General features: G+C 40.9%; 1 protein-coding gene across 1 annotated transcript in view; it reads right to left on the reverse strand.

Moving 5' to 3' along the window:
• Positions 1–316: 316 nt before the first annotated feature.
• The window catches only part of rims4 (regulating synaptic membrane exocytosis 4), a 43,244-nt gene continuing 19,061 nt past the window's right edge, over positions 317–24,499 (reverse strand). The window contains exons 2-6 of the mRNA XM_069169735.1: positions 20,505–20,649; positions 14,420–14,532; positions 13,056–13,157; positions 11,436–11,575; positions 317–6,715 (exon numbers count right to left, since the gene is read on the reverse strand). Coding sequence (XP_069025836.1) covers positions 6,497–6,715; positions 11,436–11,575; positions 13,056–13,157; positions 14,420–14,532; positions 20,505–20,649 — 719 coding nt within the window. The 3' untranslated portion in view covers positions 317–6,496. The remainder of the gene's footprint in view (positions 6,716–11,435; positions 11,576–13,055; positions 13,158–14,419; positions 14,533–20,504; positions 20,650–24,499) is intronic.

Below are 24,499 nucleotides of genomic sequence, written 5' to 3' on the forward strand. Positions count from 1 at the left end.
GGCACTTTGATTCTCACTGGGGTCACCCAACCTAAAAATGTATGCAGTCATGGTAATGTGGGATGCTGTGGATGAGAGGATCCACCAGATGGTGTGTGTGTGTGTGTGTGTGGGGGGGGGGGGGGGGGGGGGGGGGGCGGGCACTTTTATGAGGGTTTGAGTGGGGGGGAAGGTAAAATACCCCCCCCCCCCCCACTCCCCCGAAAAAAACAAGCACAGCCAGACCGGAGGAGATGTGTTGCTTTTGGGATTCGACGGTTTTCGTAACAGCCACAGAGGAGCTGCAACTCCCCCCCTTTCATCCTCCCACTCCCCTCCCCCCCCCCCCCCCCCCACCCACCCACCGTCCCACCACCCTCAGGAGGGAACGTGAGATGATATGTCGAGAAACGTACGCGCTGTCACTCGGAAAGAAAAAGGACACATAACAGTGCTCGCTTTCTTTCTAATGAGTAAAAGCCATGTACATGAAAGGAAGAAGAAAAAAAGAAAAGATATGGAGGATTTCAGCTCAGGTAACAGAAGTTTTTTTTTTTTTTTTTTTTTTTTATGAACTTCAAAGGGGAATTTTACCAAGTTTCACTTTTAGGTTGATTTCTGCAAAAAAACAAACAGGACACTGACTTCCTGGCTTTCTGTGTGCACCCAGGTTATATCAATATCCACACACATGTAGGACATGTGCACAAAAACTTTGTATTTTGGAAAGTAATGGAAGTGATACAGGAGAAATGTATTGGTTTTTTTTTTTTATCTCCATATGGACTCAAGGAAATAAACATAAAAACTACACAAAAAAAACAACCTTAAAGAGAATTGAAAAAAAGTGATAAAAGCCCGTTTCGCCTGTTTTCAATGACCATGGATGTTGGTCAGAAAATTAACTACCTGTTTGTGGGACGGTTTGCGAACTCTAAGCCGCTGCACTTTTTTTTCATTTTTGTCCAATCAAAAAAATAAATAAACGAGGAAATCAACCTGACTGACTTTTGGCGCAGTGGCCACAGTCAGTACTGCAGGTCACATGACGAACGGTGAGGCAAGATCAGACTAACTTCCTGTACTCTGTCTTCACAAAATAAACAAATACATTTATCTACAAATCAAAAACGCCCCCAAAATAAACCACATTTCTCTCGGTATCCTCTAGTGGACCGACGGCTGTATTACACAGTTTTCCGTGATACTGGACGGAATCATTTGTGCGGGGACAAGCAGGAAGTCATGTTGAGAAATGCTCACGTTGTTTTAGAGACAGTCGCGTTACCTTTGTTTCACGTTAAAAAAAAAAAAAAAGATGAGCTAAACACAAGTCGCTTAATGTATGTAGCACAACTGTCTCTATATATTTTTTTTTTCTGTATCTTGGGTTTTGCAGAATTGCAACCTAAAATGAGTGTAAAAGGACCTTAACCGGACTCTAGTACAATTCTTACAGATGGCTAGATTGCAAATGTTATTTTAAATTTTTTTTTTTATTTTACTCTACTAGTTTGAAACCACAAAGTACCATGATGTGCATCCAAACATCGACAAAGAAACAATAGCGTCATTTTCCTTACGTTTAGAAAATAAGTCTGGTTAAGAAACAGATCAGATCGTTTGAATATCTATGCGTCAAAGTTTGCTCATTTAAGCCCCCACCAAGTGCAGGAAATACACAAATAGTCAGTTGAAATATCAGAAATTCTTTAAGAACATATGCAAAGATAATCTTTTCCATAGATGACACTTAAATTGCTTTAGGTGGAAATGGGGTTTTTTTGCGTCGTTTTTGATTACTTAATGAGACATTTCTTAGTCCTTAGCCCTGACAAAAATGTATATTGTGTATTTAAGGCCTCTACTTACATTACAATTGATAGTAGTACATAATTAACATCCAAGTGGCGGACACAATCGAAATATGGAGGGGTGGGGGGATGCAAAGACGTATATTTTTTTTTGGTGCTGAATATGTCGACTATAACATTTACAGAGTTCGTTAGCTCATTCGTTTGTTTTCAAACGTTACAAAAGGTCACGAAAAAACGTAAAAGTGGTGAACAAGAAGCAATTTTACCAGTTACTCTTAATCCTGTTAGCAACGTTGGCACACACTTACGATACTTCTTCTCTTTCAAACAATATGAGAATTGAAAACTTGTTGTCGGGGTCCGCTGAATACGTGTTTTTTACACCAAAAGTCTTTACTGATGCTTCCATGATGGTCACCACTGCAACCTTTAAATGGTAGTGGATCATAAAAGTTCAGAGACGCTTCCTGTGGTGCGCCAATGCAACCGCAAAACTGTGATGGGCGCGGTGGTCAGAATAACACGTGTAACTCTGGTGCTGATGTTGATCGAGCAACATAACTTGGAATACTGACTCATGAAGGTTAGTGCTTCCTTCTGCAAAAAAAAAAAAAAAACACTTCACGGCGCACAGTTCACGCACAACAGGAACAGTCTTGGAACTTTTTGATTTCCGTTCGTACAGCAATTCTCGCTCTCTTATTATGATCTATTTGCACTAAATCTAGATCATTATCATGCTATATTACTCTTTACATAACCCTGTTTTAGTCACAGGCTTCTCTTCTCTTCATTTCTGTAATCTGCAGATGACTCGGTGGAAAAAATATTGAATGCCAAGTGTGTAAACTTTTCTCTTTCGTTGGTCCTCAACTGGGAAATCAGCCCTCAAAATATGTTAGAATTTTGGCACAAAATAACTGACAAAAACACATTCCTTGGGTCACTGTTAGAGGAGTCAATCATTTTATATTTATATTTATATATGTATATATTTGATTTATACAACTGCTTAAAAAATAGTCCCTTTTGTTTTAAATACTAGGCAGGAATTGTTATCATCATATTAAAATCCATCCATATAATTTTAGGGTGTGAAAAATGATCCGGCATTTTCAGATATTCCCATATTTTGTTGGATATTTAACTTAAACTCCTTCTGAATTTTACATATATTCACATTCAGATTAAATTACACTTTCACTGGAAAACATGTAAAAAACCAACATGATTGCACTGAAATAAAATGACTTCTTAACATTTCTGCATTAAGATTCTTCAAACCTTTTTAAGGGTGTTTTAAACCATAATAAAATGTCTGCTACACTTTAAAGAGAGCAGAGCAATAACATGTTTTGGAATCACATATGTTTAACAAGCCCTAATACATAGAAAACATATGAAACCACTTGTCTTTTTAATTATTATAACTGATAGGTGTTGACTGCAATGAAAATCAAAAGCGACATTTACCCACAGACTGAAAAACTGCAATGACTGGATGTTTTGCTGATTATTGCTTTACAGAATGTATTTAATTTGTTTGGAAACAGATACGGCATTAATATCCCTGCAACACTGCTACTGGCAAAACTGAGGCCACTTTTGCAAAGTCTTTTGGAGTAAAATTACTCCAAACTGGGTGCAAGAGAAATTGGATTTTGTTCTGAAATCTCACGTCGAAATCTTTAAGAAAAATAAATTTCCTTAAAATTTAGTTGTTGTTGTTTTTTTTGCTAATGTCTTATTACAGATTTTACACATTGTCTGTTAAAGAAAAAACCTGAAAATAAAATTTTGTCACCTTTGCAAAAGTTTTGAATTAAATTGCTACATATGTTTATGTTCCTCAATTGATGTTGGGTCTTGACCCATCATATCGCATTTTCATTTCTCGTCCTTCTGTTTAGCACAGAGCTCATGCTAATAGTCTTACCAAGTTGTGTGCTAATTAATTAGAAGTTTTTAATCAGTCATGCGGATGCTACCAGCTAATGCTACAATCTTACGATAAACAGCAAAGCAAATCACTTCCCTCCTTTTAGAGTTTTAACATTAATCAACTAAGTCGTTATAGATTAACTTTGGCTCACTCCAAAAGACGCCAACAATCATAATATTTACACATAAAAAGACATTAAGAATCATAAAGTGCCCAAATAAAATACATATACTTCTGTTCTTTTAATAAACTATAAATTTCTCTACAGTGTGCACATTGTGTTCCCTTTTTAAATTCATCTTACTTTTGTGTCTTTTTTTTCTTTCTTTTTTTGTTGTTGAAGTCTGTAAAAACCTGACGTCAGTCCAGATTGATCCTTTTTGTTTGGATGATGCAAAGTACATTTCATGCTTCCTTCCTTCCTCTTCCCTTTTCCTCCCTCCGTACACGGAGTCGTAGCGTGGCTGACCACCGGGTGCCTCGGCGGTCCTCGGTGGATTAGGGCTGTAATTTAACCTAAAAAAGGGACGCTTCTCACGCAGCAGCCTCGAACGCTGCTGGTCAGACGCTTATTTCGGTTTCTCCCTCACAATGGCACGTGCCGCAAAAGGTCAAATGAAGAACAGGAAGGAGAAGACACTTGCTGGTAGAAATTGGCACAGTAGAAACTGTTATTAGAAGACTGTTCGCCAAAGCTTTAAAAACAAAAGAAAACAAAAAAAAAAGAGAGGAGGAGGAATCTTAAAAATCTACTTCTAGTATTAAGCTAAAGAGCATTCCGAACTACAATTAAACCGGGATGTACAGCAAAGATGTCGGGCCGGCGCCGTCAGCCGGGCTACTATCCTCAATTCTCCTCTTTCGTGTTAGCTCGGTGTGCATCGATGCTACAGGTACGACACCGCCCTCTGCGTTGTATGTGACCTGCACTATAAAAGGTGGGATGTTGAAAATTGAAAGCGACACAGAAGAGAACTGAACCCAATGAAGACCAAAAAAAACACCAAAAAAAACACCCTTGACATTTCAAACCCCCGTTTAAACCTGGCTGTTTCATGCACATACAGTATAAACTGTATCCTGAGAAGGCTTAACCACTTTGAAATATGCTAATCTCATGCATTCACCGTTGGCCTCTTTGAATTCTAATCAAAATCGAATACAATATACTGCATGCATAAAATCCAATTTACTTTCGGGCGCTATCGCCAGCTGCCATTTTCATAATGTTATGCCGCGGGAAGGTTTCTGGATGACACTTCATTTGGGGAGACAAAAGATTTTTTTTTTTTTTAGGCAGTCAAACTTTCACTCGATGTGTCTCGGGTGCAACTACACCTGGAAATCTCTTAATTGGACGTGTGCCATCGATTCAAGAAACAGCCAGATGAAAAGGAGGTCTCGGATCCCTTTTTTTTGTTTCTTCTTCTAACCCCTCCCCAAAGATGGACGTTTTCATCGCTACCAAACACGACACGAGCCGATTCGATAGACGACAAAAAAAAAAAGAGGACGAAATGATCAGTGAAATCAGATAATATTCTCATCGGTTGCAATGAAAATGTGCAAGTTCTTGGGGTTATAATGGCACGTGGTCTTTTGGGAGCTCAGTACCTGCTAAGTTCATCTGTTAAGCCATATTAAATGTACTCATGGACCACTTTATACCAGACCAGAGGTTGAATCCAGTCCGGACACGCTGGGAGGACAGAACGCCGGCAGCACTTTGGACCCCAAAGATCAGGTGAAGATCTGGATTCCCTCCAGAAGACAAAAGAGGCTTTGAATCGTGTCTACTCCGCTCACATCCAAATGAATTGAGCAATGATTGATCAAATGGGTGATTAAAAAAAAGAAAAGAAAGGAAAACAGCTCGAGTCAAAGTGCTCAAAACCAAAATGTCTTGGTCGGTTACAACGAATACGTTTTATCTCCTTTCGTCCTGCTGCCCGCTCGTCCGTCCGCCGACGACGATGCTCCCGCAAGGTGGGAAGGCTGGTTTCTCAAACCACAGGAGAGCAGTCTGGCTTTCTTTCTCTCCGGACTCGTGGATAGACAGACATCACTCAGGAGCTTTTTCAACCCCCCCCCCCCCCACCCCGACATTAATGAGTAGACAGAAAAAGACAACGAGCAGTCCTGGGAAAGACAATCGAAACGTAGGCCGCGAAGAAAGGCGCGAAAGCTGAAGCGAAGCTGAGCCTGCTGTGTAATCTGGTCCCAATAGGATGTGATCGATGGCGGCAACCGAGCCCTCCTTTGAAGTATCCTCATTAAGTTTTTGTTTTGTTTTTTCCACCAGAGAGATCTGAAGAGAGCAAAATCTTCCTTCCGAGTCTGAGGGGGCGGTCGGTTGCAACAACAAAAGAAATTTGCTTCCCGTGAGTCTCGGGGAAACAATCGGATACAATATCAAAAGAATTATAATACATTTCCGATGAGTGCCAAGGATGACCTACTGGTTTGTAAGGTATGTTCCCCTCAACACGGGGAGTGATTCATTCCCCAGCGTGGTTGGACCTGTCAAAGTGCCCTTGAGTGAGATACTTAACACCTACCTGCTCAAGGGGGCAGTACCACCCGGCAGACCTGTGTGTGTGTGTGTGTGTGTGTGTGTGTGTGTGTGGGGGGGGGGGGGGGGAAGAGGGCAAGGTGGGCGGGGGCTACAGGGCGTTATAAAAACACGTCTTCGTACTCGGTTGAGCGATGGAATCTTTAGCTGCAACATCAAAACTATACAATGTTTGGGGCGCGAGTCTTAGGGCCGCTCACAGCAGGGCCCGATGGTGCTCTCCAGGGACATCTGGGAGGAGTGGCGGATGAGCGGCGCCATCGTCGGGTCCACCATGGAGGAGGTAGGGAAGAGCTTGTACCAGCCAATCACCATCGTGCTGAGGTCCAGCTCCTCCAACAGGATCCGCGCGACGCCCATGAAGCATTTGCGGTCCATCCGCCCGTAGTTGCCCCAAACGATCACCTACGGAAGACAGCGGCGAGATAAAGATCAGGAGGACAAACACACGTCTTCAAAATCAATTAAAACGAAGAATTGACGCTTAAATGGAGGTTTAATGCAAAGAATCAGAAGTTTCTAGGTTCTTTCGGTCCAAAGAAACACCCCTGAAAATCAACTTCAACTTCAAGAGGAACACGCAGGTCTTGTTATCTTGCATGTTTGCGGAGGCGGCTGCGAGTAGCCGACTCAAGAACACGAAGCAGGTTGAGGTGTCAATTAAAGTAGGTGAAGAGGAGAGGGATGGAGGAGAGATGAAGGTGGGTGCTCAGGATCCTGTGTGAGCTTCGACGTTAGGTGTCCTCTGTCTCCCGACATCCTGATAACGTCGGGGGCTCGTCTCAGACGGACCCACATCCTGTCAGGCGGCGGACGAAATAATCGATATCCATCAGCTCATGCGTCCTCTCGTCTGGTGGTCTTCTGTGTGACTCGCGCTCGCCGGCATACAGATTTTTTTTTTTTTCTCTCGGTTTGTGCGTGTCTTGCAAGTGATTTCCACAGAGACTCAGAGACCAGAAATCCGCTTTAATTTATTCTCTTTTTTTTTTTTAAAGGAGAATCTGTTCGTTTCTACGACCAAAACGAGGTTCTGACCTCAGACACGATTAATTAGGAGCGTTGGACGAGGGAAGAAACTGTCCGAGAGTTTCGCGTGGAGGATGAAAAATGCAGTCTGCTGGATCTTCTACTGTTACACACACACACACACACACACACACACACACACACACACACACACACACACACACACACACACACACACACACACATTGCAGACTCATTGAAACAAAAAGCCTCGAGTTCGTAATTTGTCCTGCGACGTCTTTGCTAGGTCGGAGCGGTTTGGAGCCGGTAGTGACCATATTTGGGCGAGCTGGGGGGCGGCGGGGGAGGGGGGGGGGGGGCTAGCGGTGGATCTAATTTGATCTGCTGGGAACTCGGGCGACACTACGTCACCGCCCACCGATAGCCGTAACCCGACTGCACCACAGGCCTGTCAATCAAACAGACACGACCCTTCCCCCCCAAAAAAACACGGCTTTTTAAAGTTTATTTTCGGATTAATAATGGGATTATTTTCAGATGGACCTCCGGCACGCTAATCCAGAAGAGTGAATTTAGCGAACGACACACAGGAGACTTGTGCAAACATTTTGTTGACTGAGAATTTCACGAGAGAAGCTGAATGGGCGTCTATGGAAAACTGCCGTTTTTTGAAACCAACCTCTAGTGGCACTTGGTGGTATTGCATTTTGAGGCCCTTTCTGCATAGGTCTAATTTTTTTGGAGCCGGAAGCTACATCCAGTTGTTTTTTTTTCATTGTAGGGTATATTTTATTGACAATAAGACGAGGCCTTTTATTTGAAAAATAATACTTTTTTTTTTTTTTTTTTTTGCCCAGCGACCCTGTTGGACCTCGCTAAAGCTTTTGTGGCTGAACGGGAGCAAATCCCCGCAGTGGAAAGCTTTCCAAGAAGAGTAGCGGCAATGTAAGCGGCAGATTAATGCCCGTGGTTTTGGAAGAACATGGCCAACAGTCATAGATGAGTGTCTACATGAGGGGTCGGCCTCAGAGACGGGCCAGAGAGGATGAGGTCGCAATTGGCCAATGACACAAACATTTTTTGGATGTCAAAGATCAGCGAAGCTCAATAGACCTGAAAGGCCCGTGCGGATTTACCCCGCGCTGCTCAGCGAATATACACGCCGATATAAATCTCTAGTGTGGTTCAGCCCGAAAGTACAGAAATGAGGAGGGCGAGATTGCTCCAAATGTCCCGCGTGTCACGATCTGAGCCGTCACAGCTCTGACAGCACAAACATCCCCCTCGGTTAAAGGACACAAGATCAACAGTGAAAGATGGAAAACAGGAAAATAAAAAGAGACACATTAAAGAAAAAAAACACAATAAACCTTCGGGGGAAAAAAAAATGGAGCATTATCTGAGGAAAATACAAACTTCTGTCACGAAAAAGGAAAATATTCTCGATGTTACGAGCTTCGTGATTTGCGATGTTGTCGGTTTGATATTAACTCGAAGAAGTCTTTAAGTAAAATAATTCAAACAGATAACAACCTGATCTTCAGCGTTCGAACCCCAAGAAAATCAGGATAAGACAGCGTTTTAGTCCAGAAAAACTCAAACACACAATAAGCATGCGGAGGCAATTGTTTCAAATAAAAAAATAAAAAAAAATTTAAAAATGAAGGATTACCCAGAAAGGGCGAGATAAGAGAGACAATGAGATGATCAGAGGAAGGGAGGCGAGGGGGAAGCAAATGCAGAGCGGAGGAGAAAGACGGACAGCCGATAATTAGACGAGAAGCGTTTGGCGGCTAATTACAGCAGCAGAAGAAGAGAAGCAGCCTCGGGCCATTCTCAAAGCCTTCAAAATGAACTTACCCAGGTTTAAACCAGCCACCTTCAAAGAAAACAACATAAACCTGTCCTCGATGTACCTCCTGTGCACCTGCTCGAATGTCCCACGTGGGAGTTACTCATTTCATACACCCAAAACAAACAAAAAAGAGGATTAAAAAAAAAAAGTACCATAACTTATAAATTCCTCAAATGTTTTAGGCTCGGTTCCAAAGTAGCGTACTTCCCTTCGTACGCTCGTGTAGTACGCTTTCGTTTTAGTACTCTGACTTGTGGAGTACCTGAATCTTGACAGGGTAGCGTCGTCTCAAAACACAGACTGGAAATAACCGTAACATTTGAACGCCTCGTGGCTTGTGTGTCTGATGAATGTCTTCGAGCAGTTGTGTTTTTATTATTCGGGCCCGAGCACCGATGGCGCGAAAGCCCTGTTGTTATTCAAGCGATTATTATTATTCTCCGTAAACAACTGCATTTTTGGAGGCTTTATCATACTCAAAAAGTCATGAAAGTTGGTACACGCGTCTCTCCCGGCGAAAAATTTCATATTTTATCAGAGTCGCGAGTGGGCGTGGCCAAACGGCTTGCTAGCGCCCCCGGCGGCTACATTTCCCTGCATGCACGAAATTCTGGGAAAAAGAAACTCGTCTTTAAGTATTAATCTCATATGATGTGTGAATACAACGGGACAAAAACAAAAAGAAGCTATTCAGATATTTAATTTAAAATGTTGTTTAAAACTATTTACGGTATGTAATTACCGTAACAAGTTGGTTGGCTGAAAAACACGGAGTCCGTTAAGGAACGTTTTTTTGAATGAATGAATGAATTTTCAGCGCAGACTTAAGCCGCTCTCCTCTGCTTTGCTAAATGGGGAAGTGACAAATTGAAAAAAGAAAAAGAAGAAAAGCTCTGCTGATTTCAGCGATTTTCATTATCCGGCGTGAATGAGTTGGATCAAACTCGGATGATGGCGACGCAGACAGCAGATAATTAAGAGGGAGGCGTTTAGCGGGCTAATTACACAGCGACAGGAGCAGCCGGAGGCGGAGCGGCAGGCCTTGAACTCACCGCCGTTTTCCACCAGCTGATTACAGAGAGAAAACACCAGGTTAAAACACGGCTGTTTGCATGGTGTTGTTTAACCGTGAGGAAGGAAAGGAGAGAGTTGAAAACCAACTGACAGGGAAAAAGAAACCAAACCGAATGTATGGACGAGGAAAGCAAAAGCTCCAAATAATAATAATAATCAGTCTCCTTCAGTTGGTCTTTTTGTGACATTTTTGATCCTGAAAGCAGCCGAAGCTCACAACAAATAAAAGGAACAAAATGAGCTGAAGCAGCCAGCTGGTCCCTCCGGTCAGACTCTCGCTGTAAATGTCAAGCTTTCTGTTTTCGTCTGCTCGATGCCACCTGAGCTTTTGGCCACGAAACCACAAAAAGACAGACCGGGGGGGATGAACAGATGAACATTCATCCGTTCATAAGATCCTGTTTGTGGTGTTACAGTGCTTCATGTTTTGTAACCAAGCTGTGGACGGCAATGTTGGTCTGTCTGTCTAAAAATGTCTCTACATGTATAAATTGGATTACAAATATATTTTAAAGAGACATTAAAGGTCCCGTATTTTATCAATTTAGATTTCCATTTCTTTTTGATGATAAAGCGGGCCGTGCTTTCGGCTATGTTGTATAAATACGGTGTAGATGTCAAAACACTCAGTCCACAGATAAACGCACACAGCTAGCATTCAACAATTGCGCCAATTGGACGAGTTGTCTGGATTTCCGCAATTTTTGTGATGTCACAAACTCACGAACATGCTCCGCGTTCGCCCTGAGCACGGCCCACTGTCCGACCTCTCGTGGAAACAAAACGGTACAAGACCTGAAGGAAACCTGTGGTTGACCTGGGTGTGCGTCACTCAGAAAAGAATCAGCCAATCAGAAGACAGGGTCATTGATATCAATGTGTCTTAAAGAGACAGGCACAAAACAGCTCGTTCTTGGCGGAGCGTCACAGGGAAGCTTAAAAGAGGGGATGTATAAAATATACATAAATGTTTTTTTGGAATATAAAAGAATAAACTTATCGTTTATGAATATCAAAACTGCGAAAACAATGTTAGCCTTTTAATTTTGTTAATGTTTTAGACGATAAAGAATAATTTAGGTTCGATTCAAATTAATTTTTCATTTCCTGTACCACCATAGTGATTTTAACTGGTCTCCATCTTTTATCACATAAACAAGAAATTTGCAGTTCGATCCTCGTGAGCCACGACAGCGTATCTCTTACCTGCACCACTTTCCCCTGCGGGCTCTCGGAGAAGACCAGGACCTGGTTGTAGAGAGGATCCAGAGACTTCCTGACCGACTTGGTCTTCTTCTTGGCCACGCAGATCCCGTTCTCCAGGAGATAAACTTTGATGTAGGCCGCTGGAACGACAGCAAGCAGGAAAGTGAGACCTGAGGTCACAGTGAAACTCACAAGTCAACCTCCTTACAAAAATGTAAGTTGATACCTTCATGAATAATTATTTATCCATAACTTCCTGTGAGTAAATGTTTTGAAAAAAAACGGTGCGGATCAGCTCTTATATGAATGACTTCATTATTACAGATCTGTCATCACAGATTTTCTACTTAAATTCCAACAGCAAAAGGATTTTTATCAGTTTGGTGTCTGTAAGCCTTTTATTTTAAATGATTTTTCAATTGTCATGCCATGAAGCAGGTCCAGATGTGCTGATTCTTAATATTGCAATGCTTTTCGTGTTGGAACTAAAAAAAAAAAAAAAAAAAAAAATTCTGGTCTTCAAAAAAATTTCTTAAAATTCTTTTAACAAATTGATCATCTATGAAATCTATCCACTGTGACTTGGGATATCTTAGTAAAAAAAATGTTGGGATTCAACTCTGATCCCCGACCAGAAACGTTGATAAAACAGAACCTCCTTTATCTCAAAATTCTTTTAAGATATTAAATTAAATTATATGTAGTAAAAATGTATATTAATATAGCAACAGCAGAAGCTATGCAGTATTGTATTAAAGGTGATAAATACAGACTAAACTTGTCTTATTGTTTACAAGCTATTTGATCCAAACATTGGAGGTTCTAATTCAAAAATTTTGTTCAATTTAGAAATTTGAATAAAAGTTGAACTTTAAGAATATGTTTATTTAATGACATCAACCAGTTCCAGATGTGCTGATTCTTAATATTACAATGCTTTTCTTGTTGGAACTAAAACAAAAAAATTCTGGTCTTCAAAAAAAAAAATCTTAAAATTCTTTTAACAAATTGAGCATCTTTCATGAAATCTCTTGATCAGTTATCAGCCTGTATAATTATTATTATTTATTCTTTTTACTGTCACACCACTATTTTAAAGAGAAAACTCCGCCTCCAATTATAAAAATGACAAACATCAGTCTTCTAGTTCTAAATTGATGTCATGGGGAGTCAAAATTTGTTGCTAGGTAACACAAGCAGTAATAATATTAAACACTGGTGCTTACATACCTTTTTTTTCACATATACTTTTATACACACACACATAGCATAGCTTTTTGTTTCAGATTATTTCTCATCTCCTCTTTTATGTCTCCTTCATAGTTTTTCCAGATATAGTTCTTCATTTTTTTTTCTTTTCGCTTACGTTGTTTTTGTTCTTATGCAATTAGGATCAATGCCTGGTTTAATATTATGCAACATAACGCTCTGTGTGTGTTAATAATGTACCCTACGGGGATGCTGTGTGCCCTTTTTCACTGGCTTTGTGATGCGTTCGAGTGTCGCGGGAAACTTTCAAGACATTACGGTTGTACAATGGTAAAGCTTTTTTCTCTCTTTTAAAATGGCAGAAAGAAGCTGACTCATTCATCAGAATATGAGGGCGGGACCAGGACTCACCTGGAGGTCCCTTTGAACCTGGTTTCATGGTGAGTCCTCTGGCCTGGACGACCTCCACCTCCAGACCTCCGTTCCGCTCCATCAGACCGATCTCCACGTCACCTGGAAGGTAACAAAGAGGATGGAGCAGGTGAATGAGATCATTTGGGCTTTTATACTTGTGGTGATTGACTATAGTGTAATATAGAGTAAAATAAATAACAGAAATACAAAAGTAGCCATATATTTCTTACTACCTGAATATTAGAATAGCTATTATCATTAATAATATATATAAAATTAACATTCATATTTTTTATCACATACGTACAATAACGATCTTTTTTTTCTTTACACATTTTTCTGTATAGGTCCAGGTGTATAATTTGTGTTGTGTATATAGCTTGTTTGTTTGTGTATTTACACTTTAGTTTTTATAACATTTTTAGATAAATTTGTTTTTTTAATCTAAAATGTACCTAAAAAAACAACTGATGAAAAACCCACCGTACCAAAGCTAAATGGCAAACAGCACCAGCAGGTAACATGTTAGCCATATCTACTCTGTAATAAAACGGTATTTTAACTTTCTGTTTTTTACCAGTTTAACTTTATTGCATTTTTTTAATGTGCAAAATGTCAATTTTTCTTCATTTCGCTCATTTCCAAAAAGCCCCGTCTGAATGACAGTCTCAGCGAAACGTTCCCCTAAAAAATGACAAAAAAACATTCCTTTGAAAAGCGACGGAGCTGCAGATGACGGCCAAGTTATTCTGGGTTCTCTGACATTATATAACCGGGGACTGGACAGCAGGTCTGGAGCAGAGCCGGTCCAGTCGGTGCCACTGTTGTCGGGCCAAGGACACCGCCGGGGCTGCCAGCGAGGAAAACTGACCCACTTACAGTAGATCAACGGCTGCGGAGGACAGGCTGCGTGCGAGAGATATATATATATATATACATATATATATATATATATATACATAAAAATATATGTGCACAGCCTGAGAAATGAGTATGGAAACAATGGGAAAAACAGTAAGACGTGGCGCCCTGATTTATGAGGCGGCGGTTTTGCCAGCGTGAAATGATTTCAGCAGTCGTTTGGTTCACTTTTATGAGGGAATAAGCTTCTTTTTTTTTTCTTCTTCTTCTTCTTTTCAATTTTCAGACCCATTTTTCTTGGTTTATAAAATACGGGTGCTAATTCTGACCCTCAAATCTCAATAATTTCCTTCTCAGGTTAGAGATAAGAAGGTTAAAAAAAAAAAAAAAAAAAAGGGACGATTTAAGCTTTTAATCTACATATATTTAAAAGGGACTTTTTAAGCAGCTTCCTCAGTGACGGATCCTCAGAGTTTTAAATACTCCGGCCTTTCTCTCACCCATCGACGTCGTCGCCAGCGTCTGCCGCCCCACGAACTGGGCCGGCCCCATCCCGTCCAGGAAGTCGCTGAACTGGGCGTCCGACGCCAAACACATGCCGCTGTAGTTGAGACTGCGGGAGGACAGAAAAACAAGCGAGAAAAAAACGTGACGAAAAGATAACGACACAATACGAGAGAGAGAAAGAGAGAGAGGAGACACAAACAGTCGAGAGGAGTGAGATGAAACAAAAAAAACAAAAACAAGAAGCCGTTTATCACTCTGGTTTTCGTTCAACTCCCTCCCAAAACAGAATTCAAATTGGCTGCTTGAAACTAAACTCAGACTGTTGGCTCTGGAAGTTTGACCCCGTATGTCCTTCTTGTGTGTGTGTGTGTGTGTGTGTGTGTGTGTGTGTGTGTGTGTGTGTGTGTGTGTGTGTGTGTGTGTGTGTGTGTGTGTGCAAAAGGAATCGGCTCAGAGTGCTTTGGTGGCAGACCGCCAGGTACCGTAACTCTGTGTGAATGTAAAATCTTTCTTTTAGAAAAAAAAAAAATCCAGCAAAGGTAATCTTTATTTATGCAAAGAGATGATGTATTCATGGTAAAAATAAATTAAATATATATATATATGCATATATTGTAGCTTTTGTATGAAGAATGGTGTCATGAAATAGTTTAATATTTTTAAGTGGTTCAAGTAATCAATGTCCTCCTGGAGGCACAAGAAAACTATGCTATAAACTATAAGGTACCATGAATACGTCCCAAGTTAAATTTAGAGACTTGTTTATCATAGTATATTACCGACGTGTTTGACAGCTCCAAAGGCAGAAAAAAAGATGAAATCGACAGTAAAACTGTTGTCAACTGTAACGCTGGCAGACATTCAATTTCATACAAATATGGTTTTCAAGTGTGAAAACAGAGACCGAAGCTTCTGTGGAGAACTCTTTCATCACTCAGGAAATAATTGGGCGAGTGAAAGAAAAAAGATGAAAAGCAGTTAGTCGATGCCAAGTAATTCAGTATTCTCTGGGAGCTACTTCGTGCCGTGCAGTGTTTGAGTGCCGGCTCGCATTTATAACGGTTGCATTTCACACTGAACTCACTAACGGGGAACCGACGAGTGCGACTCATTCTGGTATGAAAAGCGCAAAAGAGAGTAATTAAATTTGTATTATTATTAGTTACACCTGTGATTTTAAATAGATGCCGTGTAAAGAAACTGGAAACCGTCTGGGTGGCGCGTTGTACCGGTTAAAAAAACAGGAAGCTATCACGTCAACATCACTGCATCGTTTTGTACTTTCCCCAATAAAAGCAAAAAAAACCACTGAGTAGAAAATATAATCTTGCAGTCTCATTATCTTCATTTATTTAGATTTTTTTTTAGTTTTTTTGTGTTACGATGTGCTTCTCAACGTCAATCTTGAGATTTTTGTTTCCAAATTTTTCCAATTTGTGCAACTTCCTGTTTCGACTCGGCGTTTATCTCGTCGCAAACCCTGCAGCGATTTATTTATTTATTTTACTGTCATGAGCTGGTATGTTGTTAGCACGTGTTTCTCTTCCTTCCCCATGAGATAAAAGAAATTCAAAAAAAATTCAAAAAAGATCTTCCTGTCCCTCCTTTTTTTTTTTTTTTTTATCAGTCGGACAACGCAAACCTAAATGACCCGCCGGGTTTGTCCTCAATGTGAAATGAAGGAAGAGCGTTGAAATATTTACCGGGTCGCTCCCAACCAAAGTCAGACGAAGGAACGAAAGGGGAGCCGACAGTGAACATTAACGTCAGAACGAGCCTCCGTCACGGCAGGATCATTTACAAGGCGGTCCTCCAGCGCGACACAAATAAACACTTATCTTAGATTAGTCTTCGATGTCGACGTCAGCAGATATTACCGCGTGCAAAATATAATCCCGGAGTCTCATTTATATCTCATTACTGGTGCCTCTGAGTTCCCTGACGACATACCATGTCTGCGCGTTTGCATCGGCCCATCTGCGCTCTTAATGCAATAAACGACGCACGCGGTTATCAAATCAACATATCATGGAAATTCAAATCAGGTAATAACTTTAGCGTGTGATGTATGTTTGTGTGCGTGCGCACGCCAAGAGGGCTGACGCGCGATAAGTCAAGCGACATTAGCCGAGTGGGTATTACTGGGTGATAAAATCCTGAGCTTTAGATTATAATGTTAGTGTGCGGCGGGGCGCAGCCGGGGATTTATACTGCCGCCGTTTCCCAGAAATACGACGCTCAATGTAAACCGACGAACATTTAGGACCTCGTACGACTTAAGTTCCAACTCCGAATTAAAAAAAAAAAAATAAATAAAATACTTATTACGGTTTATGATGATCAAAAATAATTGTTTTGAAGTATGGACATATAAGTGAATACAGGTGAGGAATTAAGACGTGAATGTAGTTTGGTTTTTCTGCAGTGGAGCTACGAACATGTGACAAATATATTTTATTGTTGTTTGCTATAAGAAGCATTCGAAGCTAATTTGATGCCTTTTTTTTTAAATTATGGGCTGAATGTGCTGTAATACTACAACAGAGCTGCTTCTCTATTGGTCCATATGTACCACATGTACCGTGGGGACAGATTTATTCTGTTATAACTCTTTACTATGGCCATTAAACGTATACAAATTTTGAGGCAGAGTTTGACCAAGTCATGATTAGACATTACATAATTAGCAAAAGTGAAATAGATGATGAATTTTACTGGTGAATATTGTCATTTAAGGCATCAAAAGTTCAGTATTTCTACACACGTGAAAATGAACTAGATTAAAAAAAAAATGACATGGAGAATTTTGAGAGTTTAAAAGGACAATGTTTAAAGTTGTTTTTCCCAAAATATGATTTGGAGGAAATGTAACTACAACCTTATTTCATGTATTATGGACATATATTTTTTTCCAACTGCATGAAGTCTTGAAAGCTTCACGCTGCAGACGAAGCAGCACCCCCGAGGGGGTTTCAGCAAAATCAGAGCTGCCACGAGAAAAAGGAGTAAAATGTTACAACATAAAGTCAATAAAATGTCAACGGTGTCTTCTCGGATTCTTTCTTCTTTTTTTTTTTCTTTAATAAATGAAACGTCTTTAATCGAGAAAGAGAAACTAAAACTGTTACACAAACATAGAAAATCATTCCTCGTTTAGCTCCATCACACAGAAACACACAACACTGGCCGGGTCCCGAGCTGCCCCCCCCCCCCCCCCCACACCTCCCCCACCTCCCCTCCGTCCCCCTCCACCCCCCACAAACCGTAAATCAATAAGCTCATAAGTGTGATTGGATGGTGTTAGCTAACAAAGTGCTTATTCATGGCCGTAGAAACGCAGACACGGAGCTTTTCAATCAGCCGGCCGAGCCAAACAAGTCCGACAGAAACGATGGTGCAGCCAACTTAAAGTTTCAACCGTAGTCGGGATGCAGACGCAGATTTGAACCACGCTGCCCCTCCGTTTGACAGTTTATTCATAAAGATCAGTTAAACGGTGCAGATATCAACCAGACCCAGTGGGGGTTTTTTTGTTCTACGCTAATTAAAACACTGATTCTTCGTTTTCAGGTAATTATACACCGATGAAAACAACATTATGTGTAATAATATTACATTTCTACCAATAGAGTCCTATTAAATCCTACGCAGTCGCCCCTTTAAGGCAATTTCAAAGTGCTTATTGTGTATTTAATAGAAAGAAAATAGACTAGAAGAGATCATTTTAAAGAGAATGTAAAAAAAATTAAAAAAAAAAAGGCACAGAGAGAGAATTAATGGTTTTATGGTTTATTTTTGTTTCAATTTGTCCTTTATTAATCTGTCTGTATTTCTTGTGTTTTGAATTTACGTACCTATTTTCGAGTCTACGATTTGTACCGTCTTTTTGCGTACGTGTTGTGCGTTGTTGAGTTTCCGTACACCAACAGTTCTTCTCTTCTATCTCTATGCTGTCCTTTTCTCTCTCTGCTCTCCTCTCATCCCAACCGGTCGAGGCAGATGGCCGCCCACCTCTGAGCCCGGTTCTGTCGGAGGTTTCTTCCTGGTAAGAGGGAGTTTTCCTTCCCTCTGTTGGAGGTTTTTCTCCCTTAAAGAGGAGGTTTTTTTTCCCTCCTAGCTGATGTGGGAATTGTTGAATTGTTGGGTTTCTCTGTATAATATTGTAAAGTCTTGCTGTAAGGACTTTAATGTGTTAAGTGCCATAAAATAACCTGTTGTGATTTGGCGCTATATAAATAAAGTTGAATTGAATTGAATTGAATTAAAGGCCCATCAAGGACGGACTTCTCTACACAAATAAACGTAAAAAAAAAGAAAAGTAAGATTTGTTTGAGGAAAATTTAAACCCCCAAAAAAGATTGACCAAAGTGCTGCACATAGACAGAATTAAAACATTCAAATATACTTAATCATAAGGAGGAAATAAGCAATAAAAACAATGAAATCAAAAAAAATAATAATCAAAAGCAAGATTAAGACAACGCGAAACACACGACAAAGAACAAGCAGTAAATAATAAAGTAAACGGTGGTTAATGTGGAAAAGGCAGTGAAAATAACTATATTTTTAAAGAGGTTTTGAACACTGGTAACGATTGAAATAAGTTATGATGTCACCGGTTCTGGCTGTGTTTTTCAAACTGAGGCCACTTAAAATTTAGGAGGAAAGACTGAAGAGTTTGAATAAGTTGAATCAAACAGACTTAATGTTGCTGCGCTCTCTTTCTAGCTCTCTGCTTCTTAAAAGTTTGTTTACATGTATATAAATAGAAGTATCCTTTTGCATACTAAACCCAGTGTGACACAATCAATAATGTTTTTCAGGGTTTTTTTTCTTCCATATAACTCTGGATGACACTTTAAAATGTATTAAAAATGATTTGGTTTTAGCCACTGCAGTATAAAAGTAGGTAAGCATCATCGTGTTTCAGCTAACGTTTCCTTTTTCCTTGTTTTTCTATGGGATGCAAACTGAACCACGCAGCAGCTTATAAACAAAATATCTGCATATTCCAAAAATAAATGGGATATTAATGCGCATGCAAACTCACTCAATGATGCAATCATCATCCTCTCGGTCTCTCTGCCTCCCCTTGTCGCCCTCCCTCCCTCCCTCCCCTGTCCCTCTTTAAACCCTCCCATCATCGCTCGGTCTGTCCGCCTCGTCTCGTTATGTAACTGCAGGAATTCGAGCCGGTCGCCAGGTTGGCACCGATCCGCATGTGTCCGTGTGTCGCATGTTCGGTAGTACTACGCTGTTATTGCTGATGTCATGGATGCTTTTCCACTGAGGTTCGACTGTATATTTCCTCCCTCTCTGCTTCCCTCTGTGCATCAAAAAAAACAAAAAAAACCCTGCTGACTTTTTCTGCTTCTCTTCTGGATGGTTTAATAGAAACGCATTAACGCGAGGCAGTTAAAGGAAGAAAAAATAACGTGGAAATGAAAAAGGTCTGAGGGACCTTTTTCTGAGCAAAAATAAAAACCTCGACGAATAGCAAACAAATTCACCAAAATTTTAAATTAAGAAAAACATTTTTCGAATCAATCTTACATCCCAGATGAATTTAAAAAGGACAATCTGCACCCCAATTTCCACACAAATATGTTCTTAACAGACATGTGCAGAATAGAGAAACAAAGCAAACCACGTCTCACAGCAAAGCGTGAAATAGACACGCCGGTTCCACCGCAGCAAAAGACGTGAAATAGACACACTTTGGGCTGTGTAGGCGTGAAAGTTACATGTTTTTGAAAGCGTGAAACTTACACGCATGTAAATGTCACGTGACCGAAGTCCCACAACAGTATTAGGATTATTCAGGAGGTGTTAGGAGGTAGGTTTTAGCTGAAAGTTTAAAAAAAACAAAAACATGGTTGCACGCAGTAGCTTTCCTAGAAAACGTGTAGCTTTCACGCCTTGACGGCGCAATGCGTGTCTATTTCACGTTTTGTTGTACTCTGCCTGTTTCATTACATTTCATCCGAATACGTTGCCTCAATCGTTGTTTGTTTTTCATTTACTCTCAGCGTCATGTCTGTATTCCCGTCGAACCCGGAGCAGGAGGTCGTTACTCACTTCCCCTCGGAGCCGTAGCTGTTCATGCTGTCCTCTATGGACTCGTGGCTGGCCTGGCGGACGGTCCGACTGGGCATCTCCACGGCCAGGCCCGTCTCCGTGCTCCTCTGGATGCCTCCCTTCAACTTCCTGCCATCTGTGTCCACTGCAGGGGAAACAGACAGCAAAAATAAATCCTGAATTTCAGCTGCCATACGAGCACGTACGAAAGAGTCTGTGATTTATTTATATTATTATGGTTTAAGTCTAAGGTGTGTAACTGCACAACGCCCTGCTTAGGATATGTACATACAGTCGCGTTCAGCTCTTTGTTGATATTATTTTTTTTGAGCAAATGAACATTAAACCCCCCCAAAAAAACTACGAGACAATTCACATTGTTCCACCACGTTAAAAGGTAAAAGTACAGCTAGATATTGTTCTCAAAAGGATCCTCGAATGATGAGAAAAAATAGTGTCGAGAAAAAGAAAAATACTTCTCACTGTGGTCTTAAAACTACTAAATAAGTGACATTTTCCTTGTGAGTGGAATTTTTACACCAATTTTCTTCTAGTTTCTTTTTTTTTTTTTACACATTTTGTCGCCATTTTACCACGAAAATCCAGTAAATCTTTTTTTTTTTTCTTTTTTTCGGAAACATAAACATAAGGGGATGCCTCCGCTCAGTTGAGGTGCAGCTGTTTATGCGTTTGTCCCGCCGCGACCCCATCAGTGTCAGAAGGATGACGGCGGAGAAGAGAAATCTCTTTAGCGAGGCCAAGGACAAAAAACACTCGATTCCTCCTCAGAGCCGGGACATACATCTTGTTGCAAAATAGACCACAAAATCGATGCACGGTACACTTTATGGGACCCATCTCTGGCTTCAAGGTGTCCTGCTTGTGTGTGTGTGTGTGTGTGTGTGTGTGTGTGTGTGTGTGTGTGTGTGTGCGTGTGTGTGTGTGTGTGTGTGTGTGTGTGTCGATAGCGGCTGAGTTTATAATGAAGTGCTCGAGCACGAGGTCTTTGACCTTGTTTTAAGGACGGGACAGGAGAGATGTTTTCCTTTTAATACTGAGGGCACCGACAGGAACACACACACACACACACACACACACACACACACACACACACACACACACACACACACACACAAAGACACACACAAATTTAAAATCGAATCAAGACCGTGTCACAACATTTTCTTTGTGAAATTGTACTGATAGATGTTTCGTTTTCTGACTGAATAAAAGCTAAAACTGGTGAAATCGATCAAATAAAATATATATCAAATGCCTTACAGGAAGCCACTCACTCACACACACACACACACACACACACACACACACACACACACACACACACACACACACACACACAGACAAAGTGCCACAAAGTTAGTTCTGCAGTTATTAAGCACGACCTAGAACGGTTCTATTTCTAGCGCGTCCACGTGGGATGGGTCGCTGGCAGATTTGGGTTAGCGCTTCTGCTTCCTGACTGGTTCCATACGATCCGTCACCTGCTGTCGCCGTCAGACATTTTACAAAAAAAAAAAAAAAGGTCCAGACCAAACTAGAACTCAGTCAGGGAAGGGACATCTTTTAAGAGACGCTGAAATATATTGCTCTCGGAGGAAGTCCTTCGATTTATTCCGTCTGATCTTCAGCGGCAGTATTTTGTGAGTTATTAGATGTTGATGTCGCCCACTTTCGCTTCGGCCCTGGAGACCACTTGATACCGACATGTATAAAATCGGTAACAGTCGCGGTAGACGGAAAATGCACCTTATATCAGTCTTCTTGTCTGTAGCTGTATGTTTGTTGGAGTTAGAGTTGTTCTGCTGTAGCTGCAGGAAAAACTGTTGCCCACCGGTCTGAATACAAGCCGGATTCAAATTCTGTTTCTATATTTTGCAGGGTTTCATTTCGTGCATTGTGTAAACCATTAAAAACAAACAATACCATCGGAAAAAGTAACGCGTGTGTACCACAGACTGTATATAAAAGTGTTCGTAGCTTCCGGGTCTGAAAAATGAAGCCGATGCGGAAGGGCCTTCAAGCTGCGATACCACCGAGTGCCACTAGAGGTCGGCTCCAAAAAGCCTCCATAGTCTCCCATTCAACTTTCAACTCTCATCAAATACAAAGTTGCTGAAGAAACTGAAGTCACTCCTTCTTATTAGTTTTCTGGCGGTTCATCCGAAAATAATCCCGTCATTTTTTGAGAATAAGACAAAAAGACGTGTTTTTGAGGGGCGTGTCTGTTTGATTGACAGGCCGGTGGTGCAGTCAGGTTACAGCTGTCGGTGGGCGGGACGTAGTATCGTCGGGTTTCCAATCAGATCGAGTCAGATCCACCAGCTCGTCCGAAAATTGACAAACTGAACTAACAAAGATGGCAGCGGCCAAAATCTGAACTCGAGGCTTCAAAAAGAAGAAAGTTCTTATATTTCTGTCGTATTTAGGGGCGTGTACTTGTTGTGTCACTCTGTGCTGCACAACAAACAATATGCCTCCAAGGTTTTTCGTCTTTTTCAGTGAAAAAGATGTTAAGGAAAGGCATTTTTCATTTAAAATAGTACATATAATCTTGAGTTCATTTTTTTTTCTCCCAGTTTGCCCAAATGGCTTCGGTTAACGGCGGCCTCGACTGACTCCACACTTCTATTAACTGATGAGCCAGAGGCCAACGTTGGTTCGAAGCTAGAGAGCTAATAACTGTGACTGGCACTCGGCCATCAATGTCCCCCCCCCCCTCAAAAAACCCCCAACAACAGTGTGGAGCCGAGCCAGCTCGTATCCGGTCCTCTGGCCCGACATTCACAACATTCAGCTGCAGTTATACAAACTCAGCCAGTTGCCCACCAATCCAATGTCATGAAATCTGCATCTGGGATTCCAGTTTTTAATTTCAACCATTTACATAAAAATAAATAAATAACAAGCACCAACAAAAACACGGAGTAAGAATGTCAATTTAATGCTCGTGTGACTTGGTGGGTCGAACCTGAAAAAAACAAACACGTGAAAACCTTTCGAGTTGTAAAATAAAATGTCCTAATCCTAATCCTGACCCTCCATCTGGATTTATGAAAAACATAAATCTGCTTTACACGCAGTCCCGTTACCGTAGTAACGACAGTCTGGAGTCAATGCTAGTCTTTACCGGTATCTCGTCAAAACGTTTGGATGACGTCGCAGACTCCTCGTTAAAACAACGCTGGACTTTTTTTTTCCGATCCTTTCAAATGTCGCTCAACACAAAATTTATATTAAAACTGACATTTCAGGTGCGTCTATTGTCATATGCATCAAAGGAGTTCAAATGGCTCGATAATATACTTCCTTTTTAAAGTAGCTTTCACAAAGTCAACAAAAAAATGCAAAAAAAAATAACTTCACTCCAATTAATTAATTTGTTTTTGCTTGTTTGTGTAACGGAGTAAAAAACAAACAAAACAAAGTATCTTAAAATATGTACTTGAGTTAAAATAGTTAAAATTCCACCACGAAGTCTGTAAAGTGTATTTTACATGGAGAGAGAGTAATGAACGAGTGAATGAGGGAGGAGTTGTGGACACAGCTGGTGTCACCCGGCAGTGACACGGACACGGTTGCCATGGACAATGGATGCCGTTACTATGGAGACCGCAGTGGCACCCGAACATGTGGTGAGGATGCTCTGTGAACCTTTTACCACATAAGACTTGTCCTTTTTCTACATGAGCTTGTTTTTTTTTCTCTCTGCGGATGTGTGTGTGTGTGTGTGTGTGTGTGTGTGTGTGTGTGTGTGTGTGTGTGTGTGTGTGTGTGTGTGTGGTACCTCTGTCACCTGGAGGTGTGACCGATGGGGAGTACGGTTACATAACTAAGTCACTCATAGGGGAATATTATCTCACTTCACCTCAATCCAATTCAACCTGATGTATCTGCAGCAGAGTGAGAGACGATCAACGTGAAATATTAATAACGATTACGTTTGTGGTTATTTGTGACATTTCTACGCTGTTTTT

The sequence above is a fragment of the Embiotoca jacksoni genome, unplaced genomic scaffold (genome assembly GCF_022577435.1).
Source record: "Embiotoca jacksoni isolate LCO1_2020_lvr unplaced genomic scaffold, fEmbJac1.0.p SCAF_46, whole genome shotgun sequence".
In the NCBI taxonomy this organism is placed as follows: Eukaryota; Metazoa; Chordata; class Actinopteri; family Embiotocidae; genus Embiotoca; species Embiotoca jacksoni.